This window comes from Chenopodium album, chromosome 17 (assembly GCF_948465745.1).
Source record: "Chenopodium album chromosome 17, dcCheAlbu1.1, whole genome shotgun sequence".
NCBI classification, from domain to species: Eukaryota; Viridiplantae; Streptophyta; class Magnoliopsida; order Caryophyllales; family Amaranthaceae; genus Chenopodium; species Chenopodium album.
This window is the reverse complement of record NC_137850.1, coordinates 6,064,316-6,091,756: the sequence shown is the minus strand read 5'-3', so window position 1 is coordinate 6,091,756 and position 27,441 is coordinate 6,064,316. Positions and strand designations below refer to the sequence as shown.

The 27,441-nt window shown below is 34.0% G+C and overlaps 2 protein-coding genes and 1 long non-coding RNA gene across 3 annotated transcripts; 2 read left to right on the top strand and 1 right to left on the bottom strand.

Moving 5' to 3' along the window:
* Positions 1-1,348: 1,348 nt before the first annotated feature.
* Positions 1,349-3,437, top strand: LOC145589442 (putative pentatricopeptide repeat-containing protein At3g05240). The gene has a single exon (XM_081646010.1). The coding sequence runs from the start codon at positions 1,361-1,363 to the stop codon at positions 3,191-3,193; it is 1,833 nt and encodes a 610-aa protein (XP_081502136.1). The 5' UTR covers positions 1,349-1,360; the 3' UTR covers positions 3,194-3,437.
* A 104-nt stretch (positions 3,438-3,541) lies between these two features.
* Positions 3,542-6,860, bottom strand: LOC145589443 (beta-amylase-like). Its single transcript, XM_081646011.1, has 8 exons — positions 6,788-6,860; positions 6,150-6,218; positions 5,661-6,059; positions 5,360-5,524; positions 4,979-5,242; positions 4,679-4,888; positions 4,098-4,337; positions 3,542-3,994 (listed from the first exon to the last, which is right to left on the bottom strand). The coding sequence occupies exons 2-8, from the start codon at positions 6,195-6,197 to the stop codon at positions 3,848-3,850; spliced, it is 1,473 nt and encodes a 490-aa protein (XP_081502137.1). The 5' UTR covers positions 6,198-6,218; positions 6,788-6,860; the 3' UTR covers positions 3,542-3,847.
* An 11,096-nt stretch (positions 6,861-17,956) lies between these two features.
* On the top strand, positions 17,957-21,163 carry LOC145587508 (uncharacterized). The gene is made up of 3 exons (XR_014101282.1): positions 17,957-18,161; positions 18,332-18,438; positions 19,238-21,163. It is a non-coding gene; the product is annotated as an uncharacterized LOC145587508 (long non-coding RNA).
* Positions 21,164-27,441: the final 6,278 nt, after the last annotated feature.

The window sequence follows — 27,441 nt, the reverse complement described above, 5'->3', positions numbered from 1 at the left end:
ACTAATGGCTTCGTTCGTGAGACAAGTCCAAAATAAGAAACGTCTAACCTTTAAAAATGCTAAATAAACATATGAGATATCGTATATATACTTAATCATATTATCTAGCCAATTAACCATGTTATTTAGCCAATTAATCATATCATCCAATTTAAACGCTTGAAGATCGATATCATCCAGACAATTAATCATACCATCCAAACAATTAAATATGTCATCCAATTAGCCAACCAATCATATCATCTTGTTAAGGCAATTAATGATATCATATAAACAATTAATTAATCATACCATTCAGGTAATTAACCATGTTATCTAGCCAACTAATCATACCATTCAGAATAAACTCATCAAAACAGTCTTTTGAAATTAGTTTATTAAATAGTTAACTTTTTGGGTATTACAAACAATGAAATAACTAACGTTTACCAATGTTTACCAAATACTTTTTACAAAATCACCTATTAACAACTGACTAGTTAAACCAATTAATTAAACCAGTTAACACAACCAGATATATCAATCAACAGCTAATTACTTCCTCCGTTTTTTTAAGTGCCCCACTGGGGATTTTTGGCACTATTCATTAAACATACTTTGACCAATGTTTGTGATAGTCTATTGTAGGTACATGTTAGAATCTTCTCGATGAGTAGATAATTAATATTCAATTGTTATAATTTATAGTTAATGATAATTAACGATATTATTAATTAGTCAAAATTTTGCATCGAAATGCATATCATATCACTATGGGCCCATGGGGCACTTAAAAAAAATGGAGGGAATATCAAATAGCTTAAGATCATTTAATTGTTAGTAAGAAAGAGAAATAATAAAAAGATAGTGCAAGTGGGTTGGAAGGAGAGAGAAATAATAATATAGTAGTGGTTCCGTATCAAATATGAAAGTGTTGCAATTATTATGAAACGATGAAAATGTGGCATTTATTACAAGTACTTCTCCTAAAACTCCGCGTCCGAAGAAATGGAACAAGTTCTAAAAAACGGATGAAGTATTAAACTCTCACTTTGAACCCACCCTATGATTTTAACAAAATTACGTGTCATGACGATTACTACTAAACGAAGGCAACACATTATTAAGGACATGTTTACTTTAGCTTAATTTCAGTTCAGCTCCAATCAATTGTATCCTAATTTCCTTCGCTCATAAAATATTAATTTCAGCTCAATTCAGTTCCAATCATTTCAGTAACTCCATAACCCCTAACCCTTACCCTAACAACATGCTCTGTAACGGCGTAATCCTGTAACACTAACGACTGGTGATATAATTTTCACAAGTTTTTAAAAAGTTAACGAACTTTCAAATATGAACCAAAAAAAAAGGGTGATTCATGAATGAAATTAAAATGTCAATCACCAAGTACCAAAATTCTGCGTTGTGCATACATTGCAGGCTTGCAGCAATGCACAGAAACGCTCTCAAATCTCTTATCTTTTCTCACACTAGTTTCCACACTTCATCTTCCCCAATTTCCGTCGTTTTAAACAACCAAATTCCGACGCTTCCATTTTCGTCGCTTCAATGTCGAGCTATCCTACAGTCCCTTACCAACTCCAAATCCTTAAAAACGGGCAAAGCTCTTCATGCCCTTATGTTATCTTCTGGTATTCTTCATAAAAACACAAATTTAAGCACTAAACTTGCTGCATTTTATGCAAATTGTGGAAAAATGTCAGAAGCCCAGAAAATTTTTGATCGAATTGAGTTTAAATCTTCGTTTTTATGGAATTATATGATTCGGGGTTATACTGGATGTGGGTTTTATCTTAAATCTGTGTTGTTTTATCGTAAAATGATTAATTTTGGTGTTCAACCGGATAATTTTACATACCCTTTTGTAATTAAGGCTTGTGGTGATTCTTTGATTGTTGGGTTTGGGAAGATAATTCATGGTGAGGTTGTGATTAGTGGGTTTGAGTCGGATGTTTATGTGGGCAATTGTTTATTGGCAATGTACTTGAAATTCGGGGAAATGGGTAATGCACGGTTAGTGTTCGATAGAATGTCTAAGAGAGATTTGACCTCCTGGAATACTATGATCACTGGGTATGCAAAGAATGGTTACTCTAAGGAGGCCTTGTGTATTTTTGCTTTGTTTCTTAGATCTCGGTTAGTTTCTGATTCGGCTAGTTTGCTTGGTCTCCTTTCGGCTTGTTCTAATATGCAAATGGTTGAGAAGGGAAAGGAAGTACATGGCTATGTTTTACGGAATAGCTTGTTTAGTTCTAATAGATTTTTGACCAATTCTCTTGTTGAGTTGTATTGTAAATGCAAGACAATGTTGTACGCAAGGCGGTTGTTCGCTGTCTCATTGAAGGATTCTGTTACTTGGAATACAATGATTTCAGGTTATGTACAAATTGGCAAGGGTTTTGAAGGTTTAAAACTTTTCTGCCAAATGGTTTCATATGGTGAACAGCCGGACTTAGCTACGATCATTGCTCTGCTGAGGGCTTGTGAACAGGTCACTGCCATTGATTTTGGCATGTCTATTCACTCTTATCTTGTTCAGAAAGGGTTTGGATGTAGCATTATGGCTGCAACTTCTCTTATAGGTATGTATGCCCAATGTGGTAGGCTGTCTTGTTCACAACGTGTTTTTGATGAAATAGCAGAGAAATCTTTGGTTTCTTGGACTGCTATTATTTCAGCATATGGGCACCATGGGAAGGGAAGGGAAGCTATTTCAGTTTTTGACCAAATGGTAGGAAATGGCATTGTTCCTGACAAGGGTGCTTTTACTTGTGCATTGACTGCGTGTAGCCACGCAGGACTTGTTGAGGATGGGAGAGAAATTTTTAATCAAATACAACAGAAGTATGGCATGAAGCCTGCACTGGCTCATTATGAATGCTTGGTTGATCTTCTTAGCAGAGCAGGACACTTAGAAGAAGCATATGAATTCATTAACAATATGGCAGTGGAACCGACAGATGATGTATGGGTTTCTCTTCTCTCTGGTTGTAGGCTTCATGGTAATGTTGGTCTAGCTGAGGTGTGTGCTCAGAAAGTTTCTGAACAAAATCCAAATAGAGTAAGCAGCTACATTTCTTTATCACATGTATATGCAGATGAGAAACGGTGGGATGATGCAGAGAAGCTGCGAGTTAAATTACAAAGTAAAGGACTGGTTATGCCTAGAGGTTCTAGCTTCATTGAGTAGTATGACAGCGAAATATTTATTGTAGTTGGGACACTTTGGGATTCTACAGATAGAGCTCTCACTCATTCAATCACCAGTGAATTTGATTGTGATTGACCGTGATACTATGTCGTAGTAAGCAGGGTATGAAATGATCTTCATTCTTCAATGATATTGTATGCCACCCATTTAAAGACTTGATTGTATGTACAATAAGTGACTATGACTACAGCGAGATCATTTAGCAAAGGGAACTTATGAGAACTATCCGGGAAAAAGAGCATGATCTTCTGTTTATTGTTTAATGAAGTGGTACTGGGTGAACTGTTGAGGGGTTAAAAGCCATGTATATTACCAACACTTGTACAGTTAAACAGCAAACATTTTCTGAGACATCCTTCTCTGATTTTATTTCATTCTCGTAAGTTTCCTTATGATGAAGGAAACTTCCTTATTGGAAAAAAAACAACAGCATCAACAGCGGAAACATCAACAACAATTAACAACAAACAACGAGAACTCCCAGTGAGGATTCCCACAGATAGATTCTGTGGCTTCCTAATTAGCCTACCTGGGTCTTATTAGCCTATCTTAACGGAAACGGAAACATTATTTTCTTGCTTGACAATTGCATGTTTGCCAACTGCCTTAGGTTAACTCTATTATAGAAGCTTCTCAAACTTTCATATCCGTTTCATTGTCAAAGGGAAATGGTTCCATTGGTTTAGTTGCTTCTAGAAGAACCTGCAGAGGAATCTTTGGCTTTGACTGCTCCAGTGGAGTGATGTGCCGTCCATAATTTTCAGGGTTCGGACAGTACTCCTGAACATAATTTTAAGAATATTATAAGAATGAAGCGTTTTGTGCCTTTTCCATAGAAGCTCAGTTACATTCATATATTGTGATGGTAAATCTGGTCACTTACTTGATCAGCATGCATTTTCCTTACAAATGTCTTGAATGTTCCAAAATTACCCCCATCCAGTAGCTGATTGCACAAACGAAGATATGTCAAGCCATACATTTTCAGTTTTGGTGGACCATCTCTGTTCACCCCATTTGGCCTGGCATTCAGCAGCATCTGATCATAAGCGTTGGGATCATATCTGGGAAGTGCATTTTCACCTGCAACCTCAATGCTTTCTCTCCAGCTACCACTTAAGACCTGCACATAAAAATTGTGCACCATGTCAAAGGTATGGAAATTCACATGGAATTAATTTTGTAGCATACCTTACTAATCTTAGTATAATTGTTTTTGAAAGGAATATTGTTGGTGTCATGTGCATTCTGATATCATCATATTTGTTATGTAACAACAATAAGGAATTGACAAGAGTTTTTGATGGTTTGAACTTGTATAGTTTTTAATCAAAGGTCACTTATTAGTCAATAATTTGCAAGGTCTCATGAGTAATCGTGTAGTATCCCATGCTACACTGTTTTGGATGCTATTGACCTGACATGGTAGAGAAATATTTGATCATCAAGCTCTCATGCTCTCACCTGTTTCACAAGCTCTTGTGGAGCACTTTTAGCATAACCAGGCTGTTCATAGTCCTTCATCTCCAGACATGTAAAGTCTAAAACCCCATAGTGACGAGACAGCATCCTTGCTATTGGACGATACCCGTCTCGGTCTTTCAAGTTGTAGTATCCTGCAGTAACCTCAGCAGCATGACTTTCATCATTGTACCACCAATGTATTCCAGAAACCTGTTTGTCAATTGAAAACAAATAAAATTAGTCACCTTGTGGACAATACTTTCTCTAGCAATTGATGCTCCTATGACTATATTTACTTACCTTTGCTGCTACTTTGACTTTGCAGCCACAAAATGCTGTATTTGCTTCTTCCAGGATCTGGTCACCATGGATCAACAGCTTGTTTGAATACCAAGTCAAGAAGAATTTTCCACTTTCAGTTAGGTACGTCCCGTTGTTTCTGAAAAACTCTGTGGCTTCTGGTCTGTCATTATATTGCCCTGCATTTGCGGGTAATTCCCACTCAGGATGGCCAGCCTCAGTTGCTGCTTTTTTAAAATCCTCCTTTAAATATTTGTCATAGCACTGCACGATAAAAAAAATCGAAATTCAGTTAGCTTCTAAACATAAGCTATATTTATCAGTTTAGTTACACATAAGTGGGCATGTCGGATTAGCTGGCAGAGCCCATTTCGTTTAAACCTGAAATTCCCCTATTCCTGGGTAGCTCCATCCTTGATTTTGTGGATAAGAAGGATAACGTAGTTCTCCAGCTGGGCCAAGACCTACTTCAATGTCAACTATCACACCAGCATCTAGAAAATCTGACATACTCTGTCTGAAGCTCTTCATGTAATCACTATAGATCTGTGAAGTTATAGGAAGAAATTAGTGCCAACAAACTATTGAATTTAGAGAAACCTAGGGATTTCAAACTCCATTTAATAATTTGTGTAAAAATTATTTGGTAAAACTGCAGGCTTTAATTGGGAAGGATAGTTACCTGAACCGGAGTTCGTCCTCCAATGATAGCTTCATTATCAACACCAATAGTCAGATATTCTTTGTTTCTAGTACCCCTTCTATTAGTATAGAAAATATCAGGGTTTGTATCTCCAACTTGTAGTACCCATTGAGGAAGTGGAACGTTCACAGCATCTCCTACATTCCCTCCACATTGATGAAATGACATTATGGCTTGTACTTTCAGGCCACAATCCTTTATGACCTGAAATAAGCTTCTGTAAGCATTCCAATTGTATTGCTTAGGTCCTTTAGCTTCTATTATTCCCCACCAGACGTCAACCATGACTCCATCAACTTCTGCTTCCTTCAGTTTGTATAGTTGTCTCTTGATGTCATCCTGGTTCTCAAAGTTGTTGTCATCTGTAACCACTCCCAACTGTTTCCATCAAACAAATAAAGGATTTGTCATTCTGTGACTCTGTTATTCGAGTATAAGTAGCTGATGCTTGTGTTAATCAGGGCTTACCGGTAGCATTGCATAGACGGGCACATAGTTCAGAAGAATCTTTGCCATATCCCTGACTCTAGCTGGGACCTGCATCATCTTATTGAACTGTTATTAGGAATCAGGAGGAAGATTGGCGTTTTTAATGGAATAGGCAAATAGAAGATTCTTTGAGTGCATTGATATGGATCTGATCATAATAGATGTACATTTAATCTTTAATAGCCAAACAACCAACCGCATGTTTCTCTAGCTGAGATCCACATTGTTAGTTGCACTGTGATGCATTCTCATAACTACACATAGAGTTCCTTACATTATTGGCAACTTACCATGGAGGCCCAATTTCAGAACTTTTTTTATGGTCACTTATAAACTTGAACTATTCTATACATTGGTGGATTTCAAGTTTAAATTTTCAATCCTATACAAAAAAATCGTTAATGATCAATACATATTTAAAAGAAATAAATAAAAATATTAAGTAAATAAATAAGAAAGAAAGGAAAAAGAAACCTAATTAGCATCAAGATATAGCTATAAAATGTGTTATATCTGATGATATATTGCTTTATAGAGCACATGATTAGCATCAAGATAGCTATGAAACATGATAATGACTTGTAAATCTCAAAGAGGATGGATAAATAATCTCTTACAATGCACGCTAATCAAAGTGATTAATTGATCCTTGTTTCTGAAATCAGGCTCTCTTGAACAATTGAAATCCTAGAACAGAGTACAGTTTCTTTCTCTCTTAAACAAAATGATCCTTGTGTTTTGCTGTGATTCTTTCTTGCACTTTGATTGATGCTATTTAAACTAATTCTCTCTGAATCTGTTACATATATAGCCAACTAAATATGTCACGATTGAAAATCAAGACTTTACTGACTTTTGCCTTTCGGTTCTAAATGATGGCCACCCCTAAGTTCTGTGATTATCAACTGTTTTTTTATGAAATCAAAATCAACTGTGGAGCTTGAACCTTACATATCAATGAACGGTCTATTTTAGTATATCGAGACCAACTGCGGAGCTTGAACCTTACATAACAATGAACTGTCTATATTATGATGTTTGGATCAATTGTGGAGCTTGAGCCTTACATAACAATAAACTGTCTAATTATCCTATGACGTTTTCAGAGATCCTTCCAAAGGCTGTGAGTAATTCAGTTCTGCATGGGAATGCACAATCTTCTTCTGCAGCATATTGCAGAGATAATCTTACATCTTCATGGAATTGATTTATTGAAGATAGTATGAAACGTTGAAAATAATGGACACTAGGGAAGTAAGGGAATGCCTTGGCGCGTCAACTTCACGGAGAAAGATTTGCTAAACATGTAATAGAAAGCTGACCAACAATTTGCTAAACCCTGTAGGCCTGTACTACCTTCTTTTCTGGTTTTTTCGTATATGCTTATGATTTAAACTCGAAAATGTCTTGGTCCTTATTCTCTATGTTAAATCACGAATTCCGTATACATTTGCATTCCTTCATTAAGCTTAAAGAACTTGGGTTTTTCTCTAATATTGTAAATGCAGAACCACTGCTGGATTGTAGAATACTGATTGCAAGACAGATTATGTATTTGTTTTCTAATGTAATTGCAAGATTAAATCTGAGGTTCAAAGTATAATTAATTACCCGAATGTTACTCTTTCTAATTCTTTTGCAAAAATGATTGTTTCACTATCTTTGTACTTTATACTATGTAATAAGAAGTATCCACATACCTTTAAACAAAAATTATTATCAGTGTTTTAGAGTGTACCCATGCTAGTACACAGGAAATGTCCGAGTTTAGAAAGAAATACTATATTAGAAAAAGAAGTGGAACATATGGGAAGTTATTATATGGTGTCATTTAATTTTATCTATTTATTTATTTATGATTTTTCTTTTTTTCCTGAAACGTCTGATTTTGGTTTCAGGATCTAACGTCAGTTCAGTCCTGCTGCAAACTGATTTCAGTTGCAAACAGATTCGTTTTGCCTCTGCACTCTTTGTTTTTTATTCTGTCGAATTAACAGAAACTGTTGTGAAGTAAAGACTATCGTCTGAAGTGGTTGAATAAAGTGGTAGCCGCCTTGCCTCCTTATTATCAGCTTTTCTAGCTTCAGAAACAGTTACTGCTGCTACACCTTGCTGTAATTTGCGCACCTAGTTAATGCTGTGAACTACGAGTAATTAAAAATAGGATCTTCCTAACAAGCGTCTCGGGGTATTAGATAAGGATTTAATATATTACTTAAAATAATATTAAGTTCGGAATGCATGACAAAATCACGCGTTGATCGATATAATTAATAGTAATTTTAGTATACTCCGTAATATTTTCACATTTAGCTCTAGGGGTTTGTTAGCTTTTGCCTTAAAAATAAATTATACGCGTAACATAATCTACTACAATATACTACAATAGAAGCCACAGCCACAGGTTACCAATCTTAGCATCATGTACCGCCTACATATGTTCATACTCAAATTCATACATATGGAGTATATGTTTCAAATATACTGTGGCTATTCACTATTGTCATTATTTTCAATCTCGGCTGCTCAATTTTAAAGACCAATCTTGTCCTTCCATCCAAGTGACTTTAAAAGTTATTTAAATACTACCTCTGTTACAGGTTATGTGCAACGATTTGATATAAAGCAGAGAGGGAAAATGTCTAATCGTCGCACATAACCTGTAACGGAGATGGTATATTTTTTCAAAAAAAAATAGTTATTTTACTATAAAATAAAAAATGAAAAAAAAAACTATTTTCTAGTTATTTTAAAAAAAAAAAAAAGAAAAAAAAAAAGGAAAGTAGAATGGTCTTTGCTAAAGGATTTTAAATATATGCTTATACAATGAGTCCATATGGTTATGTATTAGGTCTTTTATTTGACCTGCTCCACTGACATCCTTACTCTTAGTTTGATAGACATATAATTTCTCGTGAAATATAAATTCTCATGGAAATCTGTCAACAAACAACCACAAAAATTTTCCAATGTTCATGTGCAGTTATGGAATGTCGAACCAGGCCATCAATAAGGCCAGCAACTTGGCAAGAAGAATTTTATTTGTTTGTAATTGATGGGCTCATACACAGTAATCAAGAAAAGAAACTTGCTTTTCATATTGACTCAGAAATCAAAATATTGTTGAATGAAAAGCCAATATATCTCATGAGCCCAAACCTAAGATTATACATTATCGGCCTTTTATTACTTACGAGAAAAAGAATTCCGCTTGACTTCTAAAATCAACATCAATATACGAATTACTACCTTCGTTTTTTTAGTTGACACGTTTTGACTTTATTCACTCTTCACATAACCTAATTTAACTTCATTTTATGATTTAATGTTAGATAAATACATACTCATGTAGACTATTGTTAGAATAATCTCAATTTCTATTTTCCAAATATCAAAATTTCATTATTTTTGCTAATATGTAACTAAAAATATTTACATTTAAAAGTATGTGTTTTAAACGTGTCTAAATGAAATGTATCAACTAATAAAAAAAGAAAAAATATTAATTTTTAAGAATCTATTTTCCCGATTTTTTACTACGTACAAAGCCTCCAAATTTTCAAGTCTAGACATCTTTGCACTCCTTTTTTTCATTTTTTGAAACAAAAAAAAATAACATCTCCAAAAACAGATCAAAACCTAGGCTGTTCAGCACCTTGCGATTTGAAAATTATGGTGTGGTTTGAAATTTTTGATAAACCATGGTTTGTAGTTGCGGTTTCCAAAAGTTTTTGGACCAAACTGCACTGCAAATCGTATTTTTATTAAAGGTTAAATAATATGAGGTTTAATATTTAAATTATAAATTCATACTCCGGGTGTAGACCCACCTTAATTTATGGTGAGTCCCGTAAGACCATCATCACTCATGGTATAAAAATTTATACCATCCCTCTCTCTCTACCACTTTCTCACTCCTCCACATCATTTATACCACAATACAATATATTTTCTTCAAAAATCACCCCACCCATGGTATAAAAAAATTTTACCACCACACTTTCTCTCTCCTATATGTATTAATTATACAATTAATTTTATTATAATTATATTTTATTTTGTTATTGGAAATAGCTAATTAATGTTTGTAAAGCTAATTAAATAAAATAAGCAATTTAGGTAGTAAAAAGCAAATTTGAAAAAAATATATAAAACTATATCAATATAGGTGTCTATGTGTAGGTCTTGAAAATTTATGAACAATGGTAATTTTTTCATAATTATTTACTTTATAATTTGTTCTTAAAATGCAGTTGAAAAAAATAAATAAATAAAAGATACATGATAACCAGGCCACATGGCGTGACCTGGTTGGTTTATATTACACGGGGACCAAAGCAAATGTTTACCATGGGATGGTATATACCATTCCATGGTATACTTTTATACCACCATTGTAGTAAAAATTATCATGTTTTGGATGAATATTTACACCGTGGTATAAAATTATACCACGAGTGTTGATGCTAATAGGTAGTCAGACTACGTACTACTAAAGGTGGGCACGGGCCGTGCCAGCACACGGGCGGCACGGGCCCGGCACGGCACGGCGGCCCACATGTGGGCCGTGGGCCGTGCCATGAACACAAATTCCAGATTTGGCACGGGCACGGCACGGGGCACGACCCGGGCACTGTGCCGCCCGGGGCAAAGCACGGCACGCCCTGTGCCAACTAGCCGTTGGAAGTAGCCGTTTTCCAACAGCTCTAAAACGGCTGTAAAACGGCTAGTTTTTGGCCATTTTTCCCACCCAAAATCCCTACAAATACCCTATTTCTTCTTCCAAAATTTTCACAATTCATCAACTCATCTCTTCTCTCTTATTCTCTAATTCCTACAATCTTACTCTCTTTCTCTTTTGTGCAAAGAAAAAAAAATTCCTACTCTCTTATAAATTTTACAATTTTACTATTATTAGTCTACTACAAAAAAAAAAAAAAAAAAAAAAAAAAAAAAAAAAAAAAAAAATTCTTATATTTACACTCGGGAAATTATAAATTTGGGAAAGCAATTGAAACGTCATTGTAAGATCTAACTCAACTTTATTTTAATTTGTTATTATTATTATTATTGTTATTATTATTATTATTATTATTGTAGTTGTTGTTGTTGTTGTTGTTGTTGTTTTCTTGGAAGTTGGAACAACTTAATTATATAAAAACTACTTTCTATTTTTATTGTGGATAATTTAAATTGTTAGTGAAATCTGTCTAAGGCGGGACTTGGGCTCAGGACAACGTCGTTCCTAACCTCTCCTACCTGGGATCTCATTAACCTAAGTAATCTACTATTATTATAATTATTATTGAAAACTTAATTTATATAAAAACTACTTACTAATTCTTATTGCTATTGTTATTATTGTTGTTGTTAATTGTTATTATTATTGTTATTGTTAATTTGTTATTTGTATTATTATTATTGTTGTTATTATTATTAAATATCATGGCATCAAACCCGAACACTTCCTCCTTCTCTAGAAAAGCCAAGTCAAAACGTAGGGAATCACCAAACCCAAACACTTCAATTCCCCCTCCTAACACCTTTCCCTCCCCTAACATGCCCCTTCACTCCCCTAACATGCCCTTTCCAAACACTTCCACCCCTTTCTTTCATCCCCAAACCACGGAAGGGCACGAACAAATGGATGATATGACTCCTTGGACTATGCCTAGTTCGGGATTTCAACAAACCCAATTCTCACCTCATTTATACGGATCACAACATGAATTTTCTATTCCTAGTAACTAAGGTAGCCAAACACAAGCCTTCGGGTCGAGTGAACAATCCACCCAAATGCCTAACCCCCAAAATCCTAACATATTAGAGTGGCGTACCGAAGAGGAATTTGCTCAAACCAACCGAAAGAGTGAAGTTTGGGCACATTATCAATTGAGTAAAAATGGAACCAAAGCCCGGTGTCGGACTTGTAGTAAAATTTTCTCGGCCGATACCAAGGGAGGGACGGGACACCTTAGTAGACATTCAAAAAGATGTGGTAGACCATCTAATGATCGAACCCAACCCAAAATTTCTCAATTCCATCCACAAGGCTTCATTTACAGTTATGAGAGAAATAGGGATGAACTTGGGAGAATGATTGTACATGAATTTTGAAGATGATGTTGAAACTTTTAAAAATAAGGTGACTAATGAGTTTTTCTCTTTATATAGAGTTTATGAAATTAAATATGGAACCGTGTCTCGATTTGCCCCTTCTCAAACATCCAAAAACGTAAGTAAACGGGCCAAAGGTTTATTTGCACAAGCTACTAACATGATGTCCAAGTTTTCAGGTACGGAATCATCATCAACTAGGAGAACACAAAGCGATGTTTCGGAGTTGCAAATGTACCTAAGTTACGACTTCATTAAAGGCATGGAGGATGAAGAGAAGTTTGGCCTTGACATCCTTGATTGGTGGAAATCACAAACCATGAAACATCCAATTTTGTCGGCAATGGCTCGTGATATTTTTGCTATCCAAGTCTCCTCCGTTGCCTCCGAAAGAGCTTTTAGTGCGTCAGGACGGGTTTTAGATGATACAAGAACAAGACTAAAACCCGAAACACTTGAAATGTGTGTTTGCTTGAAGGATTGGTTGGATACCGAAACTCGTTCTCAAGATCGTACTTATGCACAAAACGACGACGATGAAGGAACGTCGACTTCTTTTAGTTCTCAACTTCTCAATCAACTCAATTGGCCAATGAACTTGAACCACAAGAAGACGAAGACGAAGACGAACAATAATAATTACATTATTACATATTTACATTATACACTATTGTACAATTTTTGTATTATCGAACTTCGTATTCCGTATAATAAATGAAGTTATTCACCAAATATTGTACGATTTTTAATTATCATTAATTATTTGTATTATCGATTTATCGTACCGACTACCGGTATATAATAAAATAAGTTATTCTTCAATTTTTTGTGTTTTCGGATTATCGCACTCATAATTTTTTTTTTATTATATGCATTGTTGTTTTTTGCTAAATTAATAAGATTGTTTTTATTTGTTTATATAAACTTAAACATAATTAGATAAATAATTTATATAACCTTAATTAAAATAAAATTGTTCAAAACAAAATATATTAACATTAACATAAACATAAATTAATCACATTATTTATATAAAATTAAGTTGTACTAAAAAATATATATATCGTTTTTTATTTACATTTATTATTAAAATAAAAATAAAAATAAAATAAGTGGCACGGTTTGGCCCACGGCACGCCAGGCACGTGGGCCGTGCCGTGGGCTGGGGTGTGCCAAAATTAAGCACGGCACGACACGCCCCCCACCGCGGCACGGCCCGTTGCCCATGTTTACGTACTACTCCTAAAAGTCATAAGGGCATGTTTATTGCAAGTCTTGACATGAGTCTTAAGTCTCTTGACTTGACTTTGTTATGGGTCTTATACTCTTGTGCAATAAATTAGTGTAAGACTACATAGAGTCAAAAACTCACCCCAGCCATGTGTCCAACTTTATTGGTTGGTTTTTTTTTTATAAATAGCCTAAAAAAAATGTTTGACGATATTTTTAGTGAATTTGAAATGGAGTCTTAGGGATAAAGTTTTAAAGTAAAGAAAATCTTTATACGAGTCTAAATAATAATAATAATAAAAAAAAGGTAATTAAAAGTTAGTGGAAATCTGATGTGGCAGAATTTGGAGTATTAATTTCGGACTGGGGATAAACTCAACCCAAGTAGTTTTACGCGAAACCATAAAAATTTAATTTAAAAAAAAATGAAAGGAATCTTTGTGAACTTGTCATACTTTTGTTAGTTGTCCATGATATTTCCACAAGATTATTAAAAAATAATAATAAAAAAAAATAATAAAAAAAATAATAACCAGCCTCCACAAGTTTAAGAATTCAAGCGATTCCTTATAAAGTTATTTGCTTATGCTAATTTCTTTATAGATTTGTGTTGTTGTAATTCTTCTTGTTCTAATTCAATTTACAAAGCTTGCTTTGTATTGATTATTAGTTATACTTACTATTAGGGTTTTACATTGATTAGTTATTGTATACATTGTGTAATTGACGAATTGTTCTTGAAAAATACTATTGAGAATAGGAAATTAAAGTTGCATTGCTATTGAATTTTTTTTATCAATTGTGAATTTGTGATTTGTGAATGGAGTTTTATTTATAATGATAAGTCTTAGTTTATAAGCAAACTATTATAAGAAAAAAAATTAGATTGTTATCTAATTCAAACTTAAATTTTAATTTTAGAAAGAAAAGAAAAAAAAAATACTTGAGATATTTCAGGCTTTTTCACTAAAAGATTGCCCCTCTAAATCCTTCCCTTGCACAAAATGATACACCTCCTCAACAAAAGGATCGTTATCGAGACATGAAAACTCGTTGAAAGCAATTATAAATTTTTTTTTTTAATTTTCTCTTCTAAACTCTACTTAATCTTTTACTAGGTTATTCTCATGCGATGCACATTTAGAATTAATCTTTCTTGTAATTTTATGTTCTGTTGCATTGCATTGTATATGAAGATTGGAATTATATACAAAAATAATTTGCTCTTAAAGAAAGTAAAAAAAATTGAAATCACCATCAAACATAAAACAAATTAGGTATGTGAAACTATAATTTAGGAGAGAAACTTGGTTAATTTGAATTTTATATAGACACTATGCATTGAAGTCAAAAGTGTAGATTAAAAATTAAATAAAACCATTAATAATTAATGACATCACACATATAGTTGGAGAGAAAATTTTTGGTTGGGGGTCGCGTGACTCGCGTCCTTCGAAAATCCGAATTCGAGGTTGGGGCGCGCGGCTCGCTTTGCTTTTGTTGCGAAGCGTGCAATGTGAAAGTTTGAAGGTTGATGATGTCAGCAATGTTTCGTTTTTAGTAATGGTTAATAAAGTTTTCTTTTGTTTTTTTAGATTTTTTGCTAAATTAATTTTATTATTTATTGTTGTGATTGACTTATGAATTACTCATTCCATATTTTATTACTTGTATTTTATTATTTGTTCCATTATTTTTTTGAAAATTTTTAATCATCTATAATCGACACTTGGCATAATATTGAAAAAAATAATTCCCTCCGTCCCCGAAAGAACGACCCATTTGGGTTGATTACGCGAGTATTAAGAAAGTTAAATAAAAAGAAGTAAAAGTATATTGGAAAGATAAATTTACATGAGATTTGTAAAAAAGCAGATAGAGAAAGTAATAAAAGTACATAGAGAAACAAAATTTTATATGGGGAAGCTAATTTTGCACAAATATTATTGCAAATTGATGGGGATTTTAATGCAAATGGATCATTCTTTTTGGGACTAAAATTAGGCCAAATGGGTCGTTCTTTCGGGGACGGAGGTAGTATTTATTTTTGTAAAAAATTCTATTAAAAATAAATTGAAATTCTGTTAATAATTTTATGTATACTTCCTCCGTTCTTTTTTTATTGCACCATAAGGGGCTTTACGCTTGCCAATGCATTACTTTAGTTATTAATATCTTTAATTATACTTTTGTAAAAATTATAAAAAATTGATATTTGAAAAGTAGATTTCGAGACGAATCTAACTAGATCACACATGATTATATTTTTCCTAATTGATAAAACACAAAAGATGATCAAAGTAGATTAAGTGAATAGTGTAAAAGTCTTTATGGTGCAATAAAAGAAAAATGGAAGAAGTATATGTGACACATAAGAATTTTAAAAGTAGACTTTTAGTAAAATTCAAATGTAAATAAATAATGTTACATAAGTGATAAGTCATTCAATCTCGATTAATTTCGTTTAAATTGACTATAATTATTAATAATTATATATAATTTTTTTTAACCTTTTCATATAACTTTTAATCTCGTCCAAAACTCATTAATTTCAACTAATCATTTTTTTTTGTTTCCCCAAAAAAAAAAAAAAAACTAATCAATTTTTTTTTTGGTTTAGGGATTAGGGTTTTAGTTTCAAGTACATAAAACCATGTGTCCATTTTTTATTGGTTGATTTTTTTTTTTTAAATTGCCAAAAAAATTTAAAAAATAAAAACAAATTAATTTTTTTTTTTTTGTTTTAAAAAAAATTTTAAACTAAACATATTTGCCATGGCCACCTCTATTGCTAAACTTGTGAGAAGTTTATGTTCGAGTCTTGCTTTCATCAATTTTTTCTTTTGAATTATCGAATATCAATTTCACGCTTCTAATTGGTGAAATGATATCAATGATTCTCTTCTTTGGCAAAATCAAAGAGGTTAGGAAAAAGAATGATATGGTACCAGACCTTTCTTTCTCATTCTTCGATCAAAGACCACCATTTCTTGGATTTTTGCAAATTTTAATGGTTGTAGAGAGAATAAACATGGAAGAAGAGAGAGAGAAGGAAGGGGGAATCGAGTGACGGAGATGCAGTATCTCTTGTTTCCGTTGTTAATTTTAATGGTAATTTCATTATTATTTTTTATTTTTTTTATTTTATTTTTATTTTTATTTTTATTATTTTTTTAATACCCTGGGTTCTATATGGTATTAATTTGTTTGATTTCCTGTTTTTTTGGTGAAAATAATTGGTTTTTTTATTTTTTATTTTTTATTTTTTTATTATTTAGTTTATTTTAATTGGAATTGAAATTTGGAAAATGGACTATATGATCTGATTTGTTGTAATTTATATAAATTAAGAATTTGAAAGTAGGATGTTGTTTTAAAGATGATGATATATGAATTTTATGGATTTTTTTTTTTGTATGGGTCATTGATATTGTGAATTTGTGGGACATATTATGTGGGTGTTGTAGGTACAATTGATTATAATACAATTGAGAGTTCCTGAGTACGGATAGACCACTCAGAAGGTTTTTCAATGAGGGTATTTTGAATTGATGGTTTTCATGGCAGTAGAACTATTTGCTTCTTTTAAATTTGGTGACATTCTTAGATGGATACAATTACTATAAATTACTACTATAAGTTTATGTTTGTGCATTTAGATGTGTAGTTTTTGTGCTTCGCAGTGAAGAAAATCAAACCTCAAGCTGACTATAGATTCATATATATTAAAGGGATAAATTCATTGTGGCATTTTCAAGACTTAATATTTATTTAGTGTTCTTGTTGACATATTCTAGATTGTAACTTAGAAGCACTAAGGATTCTAGGCTAGAAAGGGTAATCCTTACCCTTAGGAATGCAGCTGGTGCGGATACATGGTATGCCCAACTAGTAGCTGAACAAAATAAAAGATGTTTTCTCTCAAAAAAAAAAAAAAAAAAAAAATAAATAAAAGATGTTTACATACTAATTATTTTTGGGATTTTGGTTTGTTCAGTTGCTCTATTTTTCACCTCCAGCCCAGAAGCAACAAGGATGTTGGAGATTTCGAGTTTCCGGCAGAGTACATTTTCACAGCAAACCACTAAAGGTATACAAATTCAAATATTATAATCTTGGATTTCGAGTGATCTTGAATAAGCCACCCGTTTTTGGAGCCCATTTAAGATGTGCGAATATAAGTTGAATGTCTGTGCCCAAGAGATCACTTCCTAGCTCATTCATATTGCTATGATCTAATTGGATTTTGATTCCCTCTCCTTTTTATTTTAGAGTATGTCAAAACATCATTAAGGTAGATCAATTGGCTTATCTAAATCTACATGGCATGTGAAGCCCCATAAAGACGAGAAATCCCCACATCCAAAAACCAAAATCCAGGAGTTGGGGGATTTCAATTCGAAAGTATGGAGTACTCTACTTATCCCTTCGATTTAGCTTTGTGTCCTAAATCTTTTGATCTTATGTGATTTAATACGGAGTATTATTTATCCCCTTTGATTCAAACTAGGATATTCCTTTTGACTTTACTCTTTGTAATCAGTTTCTGTTGTGTTTTTCTACAGAATTGTGTTACGGAGTACATGAGAATTCAACCTTTCTTTTTCTTTGGGACCTTCTTAACTCAAGATCTCTGCTATCGATGTAAGGTTCTGGTTAAGTTTTGAGTAAACACGATTTATTTTCATTAGATTCAACTGATAATTCCTACTTTATGTCCACCCCCTGTTTTCGTGGATTATTATCTCTCTCCTTATTGATTTCATAAAAATTATAAACATGATATTGTTATGCTCTATTTGCTGATTTTGCAGATATAACTGAAGATATGTGGCATCCTTGTTGGGATTAAGACTGTTTAAGGACTATATTTATTGAGTTTTGTGCCCGAACATTGGTGGGTTTGTTGTTCAAAAGGATTGTAAGTGTTTGATTTTTTTTCACCCTTTGTTTTGGTTAAATTTGTTGATATTATTTTGAGGTTTTGGTTCATGTATCCGTCTTCACTTATGGAATTAAGGCTTTGATTGAATGATTTTGAGGTTTTGATTGTTCTTGGTTTACATGATGATCGGCTTTTTAAATTTAAGTTCAAAATTTTATTTGGCTTTTGAAAACATATTTACAATTGGTTAAGTTTTGAGGTTATGGTTGACTGATCATTTATTGAAATAATGTTTGCCGTAAGAGCTTCAACATCCTATGAATATGGCTGATAATCCTTATTTCGCCTTCAATTTTAATTAACTTATATCAAAGGATTCAAAGCCTAATGATAATTGAAGAGGGAGAGTTTTTAGTATACAGAAAGTTAGATCACTTAATAGATTGCTTGTTATTATTATGTATAGAGGCAGAGAATCGGTTGTTTGGATCATGTTCGACTAAGGTCATAATTGAGTGATGATTCATTTAAATCATGGTCAGGTTGGTTCAGGTTCTCTAAGTCTCTTTTAAATTAGCTTATTATGATAATTTAATCAATATTATTTAGAGCCTTAGAGGCCTTTGGCTTGTTAATCACTTTGCTTAACCGGTGAAGCTGGAAATCTGCTTCTGTTGTATCTTATGCTAGCTCAAGCCTTCAACATTTAAATTATGTTTTACTTTGGTTTCTTGATGAAATTTTTGGTCACTGTTTGGTTTGAGGAGGACAATTGCTTGATATTACTATTCCCTTTTATGTAAACTGCTTGAGAAGATTGTCTTGTTCATGCTAGAGCAACAAGGGCGACTCGCAAAGAGGTCGTCTGCTCTCAGGGAACAGCAAGACACTGCCTTTCAGCAGGGAAGCATTCTTGATGTGTCTGAAGCACAAGAAGCATATTACGCTGTGGGACAAGACCTGTTGAGGCTTCTCTTCTTTGTAGGACAAGAAGCATTATCATGTCAATACTCGAGCTAATCATCCCTATTCACAGCTGCAACAAATATTCAAGCGTGTGGTAATACCCTGAGCTCTGCTCATAAAATGACAGTTACACTTGGCCTTTCTGAATTTGCTTCATGTTTGCTCGCATCTGTTTTCACATTGCAATTTAAGGCATGGAGGATCCTTGATTTTTGATACTTTTGTGATCTTGATGTTGAGATATGGTGGATTGTTATATCTAGATTCACATATACTTCTTATTCTCAGAGGGATTATGGGTGTCTTATAGAAATTTGTATAATGGATTAAGGTTAATTAACTTTATGGAGGGAAGAATGTAGAGGGAGTACATGCCTCGTTGATAAATGATGAACAGTTTTGATGACTAAGATGACATACAATCATTAAGAATTATCTTTTCCTTCTTGTGATACCATTACAAGATTGGCTTTCTGAGACTAAAGGCTCTGGCATCTGTCATGTCATTTTGGTTATTAAAAATAATTAGTTTTGTTTGTAAATAATGGGAACTAATGCGCTCCCTTGATGTTGTTTTACTATTAACCTCCTATTTTGTTGAACATGAAGGGCTTTGGGGCTGTTGTGGGAGCCATATCCCGGCAATCCCGCAATCTTGCAGATCTCCAGGACAACAAAGGAAGTTATGTATCAATATATGACCAACCAATTCTTAATATCCAGGCCTCTCTTGAACAACTACTTCGTATCATTTAGTGCTGCTTCTTCATTTCATGCTAAATTACCAGATATTCTCATATCATAGCTCTTCAAGGAAAAACATAACTTACCTGCTGAACCTTCTCTAAAATTTTCTGAACAGAGGTGCAATGTGGCCTTTATATTGACTTATGTATTGTTTGCAGGATCGTTATAAGGTAGCTACTATACACCTTAATGTAGAGGTGCAATGTGGCCTTTCTTGACTTTAATAGTGGTTAGAAAGCTAGATCGGTTGAGAGGTTGGTCTTTATTTTCTTTGTATATCATCTTTGATCCTGATTAGTTTCTTATGTGATTCTAGCAATAAATGTTCAAATTCACCTTCAATATCTTAGTTTCTTGTTTGAGTGAAATGATCAGATGTTTTTTTCCGTTCAGACGGGATATTAATGAGTATGGTTTGCTTTGTATTTTAGTCGGATGGACATATGGTTACTCAGGTTTAATTGTCAGATATCCAACATAGATATGCATATGAAATGATGAATGTGTGTTATGTGTCTTTGTTCAGTTGTGTATCAAGTATAAAGTCACAAACTATGCTATAACAGTATTTTCTGACTGATGTGGATCTGCTTTCTAGCTTGCTCATTTCTTTTCATGAGAAAACTTGCATATCCAATGCATTTATTCTAAAGAAGTGGAAAATGGGTGCATTTTTTCTGCTAATATGTATTTATTTTCAGACCTGTGGGGATAAGCCTACTTTAGATTGGAGCAAGCGCTAAATTATTCATAGGGATGTGAAGGCTGCCAACATCACACTGCACATATTGCTCAGGGAGCTCGCCGTGGAGTAAGCAATTTGTCGCTCATTACTCATTGTTAGTGAGAAGAGGAAAAGTTTATAGCATTAGTGAACAATTTTATAAGCTTTCTCTGTAACATACAATCATAATACATAGTGATTAAACGTTGTGATACAAAGTGTTAATGTCCACCCCAGATAATAACAAACAAATTGAACACATTTGGAGAAAGAAGATCCAATAGCAGCTCATAACCATCGCTAAGCGCTAACATGTTTCTTGCTGTTTTTTTATCCTTCTAACAATCATTTTACAAAATTAAATCAGTTCTATCAAAGCATCAAGTGTTAATGTATCTCAAATCGACATACAATCTTCATCAGGCTAACAGAGTGGACTATAGAACAGTAAAATTTAATATCACCAACTCTGAAATTCTGCAAATTCTATATAAGTTGCAAATGCTGAATTGTTGATGAATTTAAGACGAGTGACAATGCCAAAGATAATTTGTTGGTATTATCTCTCTTCGCGTTATTATCTTAAATAAACAATGGAATTTAAGACGGGTGACAATGTCAAAGATAATTCAATTTTATTAACTCTCTCTCTTTCTCTCTCTCTCTTTTTTTGAATTTTTATCAACTCTCTTGTTGTTATTATCTTAGTGTTATTATTATGCCAAAAATATTTCTTAAATGTCTTTTTCTCTTCATCGCACCTTCTCTTAAAAATCATTGAAGATGTGAGAAAGTGCGATAAAGAAAAAAAAACATTTAAGACCATTTTTAAGGTAAAATGAAGAGTTATTGAATCTTATTTTAAAAATCCTTCCTCTGTTTTTAGTTTGCACATTTGAGATTTGACTTTTACACTATTTACAAAGTGTTACTTTAGAAGAATACTACAAGAGGGGGGGTGAATTGTAGTTAAGTGAAATTAGGCTAACTTTTTGTGGAATTAAAGAAACTGAGCTATAGGAACTTTAAAGTAAGACATAGAGATTTTACGTGGAAAACCTCTTGGCCCTAACAAGAGGAAAAACCACGACCACTTTGGATTTTAGGAAAGATTCTTCGCTATAATAGGGCAAACAACCTATTACAAGCTAAAGGATCAATCTTCAAGTTCCTCTACGAACTTGAAGTTCCCAGCAGCAAGTCCCTCTACTTGCCACTCTTCTCTTCTCTATTCTCTTCTCTCACTTTCTCTACTGACTTCTCTTAGAGTTCACTCAAACTCCCAATTCCCAATTACAACTCAAATGAACAATACTCTAGTGAAAGTAATTAAGAAAGTTAACTTCTAAGTAGAATGCGACTCTTGACTCTTTTTAGAAAACAAGATAGATAGAAAAGTATGATTGAGCAAGGTGAAGTTTTCCGGAGAACAACTTCGATATTTATAGAAAAACATTGCTTGATTAAAACGCCACAACTTCCACTACTCACGCCACTACTGCTGCATCTTAACGCCACTACTTTCCACTACTACCAAAGCTTCAAACATGTCCTAAAAACCAGGGCACGTTGAACCTCTTAGAAGCAGTTTCTGTGTTGGTGGTGAAGAATAAATCAACAGGTATTGGCGTAAGTTTAGGAAGTTAGTTTTTCTAAACTTTTCAAAGATATTTTTCCTGAAAAAGATATTAACTAAAGAATATGAACAAAAAGATATTTTTGAAAACAATATTTCCTATATTTTAGCAATCAAAGAAATTCTATCTAATTGACAAATTCAAATCGCATTCCACTCATCATCAACTCCTAATTAATCTCACTTACATAAAACCTAAAACATGAAAAATATTTTAGACTTTAATTTTTGTAAGAAGTCTCTGCTCTGAGTCTTCTTTCCTTAGCTTCTGCTCCGAAGCTTCAGTTCCTTCACAGGAACACTGCAACATGTCTTTTAATCTTTTAGCCCTTGTTCCTTTGCCTTGAATTAATCCTGCAACTTTATTATAAACAAACTACAAAACTGATCAAGGCATTAGTCCTTTTATTTGTCTTGTGTTATCATCAAAACATCAAGGGCAACAATATTCCCCCTTTTTGATGATGACAAACAAGGAAAACACATTAGAGCAAAAATAAAATTAAAAGACAAGTAGACTACTGTAAAGTAAAACACATGATAGAAAGAAATGAAAGAAAAGTTTTTATACCTGACTGAGAATCAGAGAGACACAAAACTTTGAAGTAGAGATGGATGATAAGTGTGTAAGTAGTTTGCCTGTATATTTTCCCCCTTTTGGCATTATCAAAAACACAATGTATATAGCAAATTATCTCAAGCACAACACCATAACATGGTCTAATGATAAGGCAGAGAGCATATAAACAGTCCAAGCAGAGAATATGCACAAAATATTAATAAACCATCCATCCAAAACCAATGTTAAACATCGGCCAAAGTGCACTAAATTCACAAGTTCACAAAAAAAACAAGTAATCCCTGTTTTAGTTACAGACCCAAAAGCAAAATAAAATTGTTCAAGATCAGCAAAATAAAAACAAAGGCTTCATCATCATAAACTGGAGGGATAAGAAATGGGTTCAAACTTCTTCTGCAGTAAGATCATCAAGCTTTGCTGCAATCTTCTCCACCACCTGCTTGATTGCTTCATCTCTTGCTTGAGCAACTTGGAGAAGCAAAGACTTTGCATCACCTGCACAGCTTGACACAGCTGGTTCCGGAGCATCTACCCTGAGTGTATTTGTCTTGAGGGTAGAGGTGATATCCTTAAGCATTTTCTTCAAACCCTACAGCTCTATGGAGACAACTTCATTTAGCATAGCTGGTGAACTGATCTCTACAAACCCTGTTTCCTTAGGAGCAGACTTAGGAGGTGACTCAGGAGGGGTAAGAACTGCAGATTCCTGTACTATGTCCTGTTCCTCTAGATCAATAGGAATAGGGTCTACTTCTGTAGGAGCACTTTTCTTGGACAACCTTAAGCTCTTTCTCTTTCTTCCCCCTGTCTCCAGGACCCTAGTTTCCTCAGGCTCAACAGTCTTCTCCCTCTCTCTCTTTTTCTCTTTCTTATCTTCCTCTACAGCTTTTCCTCCCTCAACACCCTTGCTTTCTACTGCTTCCCCCTCAACTTTAGGCTCCTCTTCACCTTTTGGATCAACAGGAAACTCCTCCAAACATCCATACACTACATGCAGACCTCTATTTTCAAGAAAGGTTCTCTGAATAAACTCATTGTTTTTCAGAGGCAGGGGTTCATATTTGGAGAGGTCAATGTCAAAGCTTTCAAAAACAGTAGTAAGGAGGTTACCATAGCCTATCTTCCAGTTGCGAGGCACACAGTGATCAAGGTGTTGTATCATAATGGAAGGGAAGTTGATTGGGATTTTGTGTTCAAGACAGTACATGAAAATGCAGTCAAGTTTGTTGGCTGAATCTCTTTTCTGAGTTCTGGGAACAATGTAATTGTGAATTATTTCAAAGAGTAATTTTTGGAGAGGGGTGAAGTTGTTGTGATTAACATATGTGGTTTTAGGGTTTCCCTGGAAGTGCTCTACAATTGATTCAATTGAGATGTTAGGAAGAGGTTTCTGCACAGATCTTTTGAAATACAACTCATAACCAGCATTAGGAACATCAAATAGTTCCCCCAAATACTCAGCATCAAACTCAATTGATTTCTCCTGAATTATGCATGTAATTTTTCCTTTCTTACATTTGAAAGTAGAATGAAATTCTTTCAAAGCACCAGCATACAAAGGCTTATTAAAACATTCACTCAACAGATAAGTCCAATTTTGAAATTCAACAAGCTCAAGAAATTCATTGAACTTACAGACCTTACACCATGGAAGATTGATGCTCAAACCCGAGACAAAGTGCTTCGCATTCTTTTCAAGACGCTTCATTGCCGGAGTCTTGTGTTTGTACGAAACCCCCAACTCTTCGACTTCTTCTTCTTTGGGAAGCTCTGGTTCCTCTTCCATTTTGCTTGATTTTGGTGATGGAGGATATTTAAGAAGGGGTTGTTTGTGAGTGTTTGTGGTTTCGTCCGTGAAATGTCTTGGATTTTCACAGCAGAGGTTTGATCTTTGGCTAGGTTTTGGTCTTTTGGTGAGATATCCATGGGAGAGTATGAGTGAGGTTCTTTGAAAGGGAGAGGTATAATTGATATGAGCGGAGTAAATATTCTGGAATCACCCATCACCTTTTTATACTGGAGTAAATGTGAGGTGTCACTTCAGGGTAGAGGTTAGGTGAGATGAATTATGATGATTCGTCTTTTGCATTTATAGCTTTGGGAAACTAAAAAGATAATTCTAGAATGTGAATTGTATTTTTGCATGTAAAGGGATCACTTCAACAAAATTAGATGAATATTGGATGTATTCATCAGATAAACCGTGTTTGATGAGATAAATATGAAAGAAAAAAAATAAATCAAAAACGATTGATTTTGTTTGAAAAGATAAACTTGTGAATATACAAATTGTTACACGGAACAATTCAACATAGCTCATTCCATCAGTTAAGGACTTCAAGAATTATCAATTCTTTTATGCACAACTTTGGACATACATTTTAAACTCTCATGCCAGATCTATGTATTTAAACATATCATGATTGTGTGAGATAAAATGTACATCAGTTTAGAGATTTTACCTGAGGGAACATCAAGGCTTTTCCTTAACACAACTTAATCATTCCAAGCTCCATCCTCATCATCTCATGTCTTTCTCTGTTTAAAGGCTTAGTCAAAATGTCAGCAATGTGATTAGTTGTTTCACAAAATTCTAATTTATTTAAGCCTTTCTCAGCATTATCCTTTAAGAAGTGATGTCTAATATGAATATGCTTAACACGTGAGTGATGTACTGGATCTTTAGAGATACATATGGCACTTGTGTTATCACAGAAAATAGGAATGCAATCAAATTTCATACCAAAGTCTCTGAGTTGTTGCTTTATCCACAACACTTGAGAGCAACAGGCAGCTGCAACAACATATTCTACTTCTACTGTAGATAAAGCTATAGTTTTTTGTTTCTTAGAACCCCAAGAGACTAAGCATGGCCCTAGGAACTGGACCATACCTGATGTACTTTTTCGATTGACCAAATCTCCTGCATAATATGCATCTGCAAAACCTTTCAGTTCGAAAGAATCACTTCTAGGATAGAAGATACATAACTCATCAGTTCCTTTTAAATATCTGAGTATCCTTTTTACACCAGGTAGGTGAGATTCCTTAGGATTTGACTGAAACCTGGCACACAGTCCAACACTGAAAGCAACAAGGAACCTATCATACCTCTATACATCTTTTGATCCACATAGTTCCCGTTGGATCATCATCCAGTCTTGTGCCTGTTCCCATGGGTGTGTGATTTGTCTTAGCTTGATCAAGATTGTACTTTTTCAAAAGTTCCTTGATATACTTTTGCTGGTGAATTGAAATTCCTTTCTCTGTTTACTTGATTTGTAGTCCAAGGAAGAAGTTCAATTCTCCCATCATGCTCATTTCAAACTCACCACTCATGAGATCAGCGAAGTACTCGCACAAAACATCGTTAGTTGCACCGAAGATAATATCATCTACATAAATCTGTACAACTAAGAGATCAGTTCCTTGTGATTTTAAAAACAAAGTTTTGTCTACTTTTCCTCTCTTAAAATCATTTTGCAAAAGGAACTTGGAGAGCCTTTCATACCAGGCTCTTGGTGCTTGCTTAAGACTATAAAGAGCCTTGTCAAGCTTGAAAACATGATTAGGAAATTTTGGATTTTTGAAACCTGGAGGTTGTTCTACAAACACATCCTCCATCAAGTAACCATTTAGAAATGCACATTTCACATCCATTTGATAAAGTTTGAAACCCATAAAAGAAGCAAAAGCAATGGGTATTCTAATAACTTCTAGTCTAGCTACAGGAGCAAAGGTTTTTTCGAAATCAATACCTTTCTGTTGGTTGTAGCCTTTCACAACCAAACGATCTTTGATCCTGACTATTGTTCCATATTCATCCAGATTGTTCTTAAAGACCCATTTTAGCCCAATAAACTTTTTGTCTTTGGGCTTTTCTTCAAGATGCCAGACCTTGTTTCTTTTAAACTCGTTTAGTTCCTCTTGCATGGCTACAATCCAGTCAGCATCTTCCAAAGCTTCCTGATGATTTCGAGGTTCTAGAATGGATAGAAATGCATTGAATGCACAGAAGTTCCTCATCTGAGATCTGGTCTGAGTTCCTCTACCAATGTCACTGATTATAAGATCAGTGGGATGGGATCCTTGATATTTAAATGGCTTAGGCTAGAATTTTCTTGCTGGAACTCCAATTTGAGGAGTTTATTGCTCTGTTCCTTCACCATCTTCATCATTTGTCTGATCCTCATTGACTTGTTCCTCATTTACCTGTTCTTCTGGAGTTTCCTCTTGAGGAACTTCAACATTTTTCTTGATGAGGATCATCTGGAACTGCTGGCTCTTCTCTGGTTTTCTTCTAATTCAATTCTTCTTCATCTTCTTCCCTGTTTCTAATCAATCCAATTTCAAAATCATCATTGTCATGTTCCTGTACATTCATAA

What these genes read in the sequence shown, in the direction of transcription:
- LOC145589442 (XM_081646010.1), top strand. Translation starts at nt 1,361, where the DNA reads ATGAATGAAATTAAAATGTCAATCACCAAGTACCAAAATTCTGCGTTG.
- LOC145589443 (XM_081646011.1), bottom strand. Translation starts at nt 6,197, where the DNA reads ATGGCAAAGATTCTTCTGAACTATGTGCCCGTCTATGCAATGCTACCG. An exon ending in CCGTCTATGCAATGCTACCG is followed by an intron (nt 6,060 to 6,149) that starts GTAAGCCCTGAT and finishes TGATGGAAACAG; the next exon opens with TTGGGAGTGGTTACAGATGA. An exon ending in CAGGAATAGGGGAATTTCAG is followed by an intron (nt 5,243 to 5,359) that starts GTTTAAACGAAA and finishes TTTATCGTGCAG; the next exon opens with TGCTATGACAAATATTTAAA.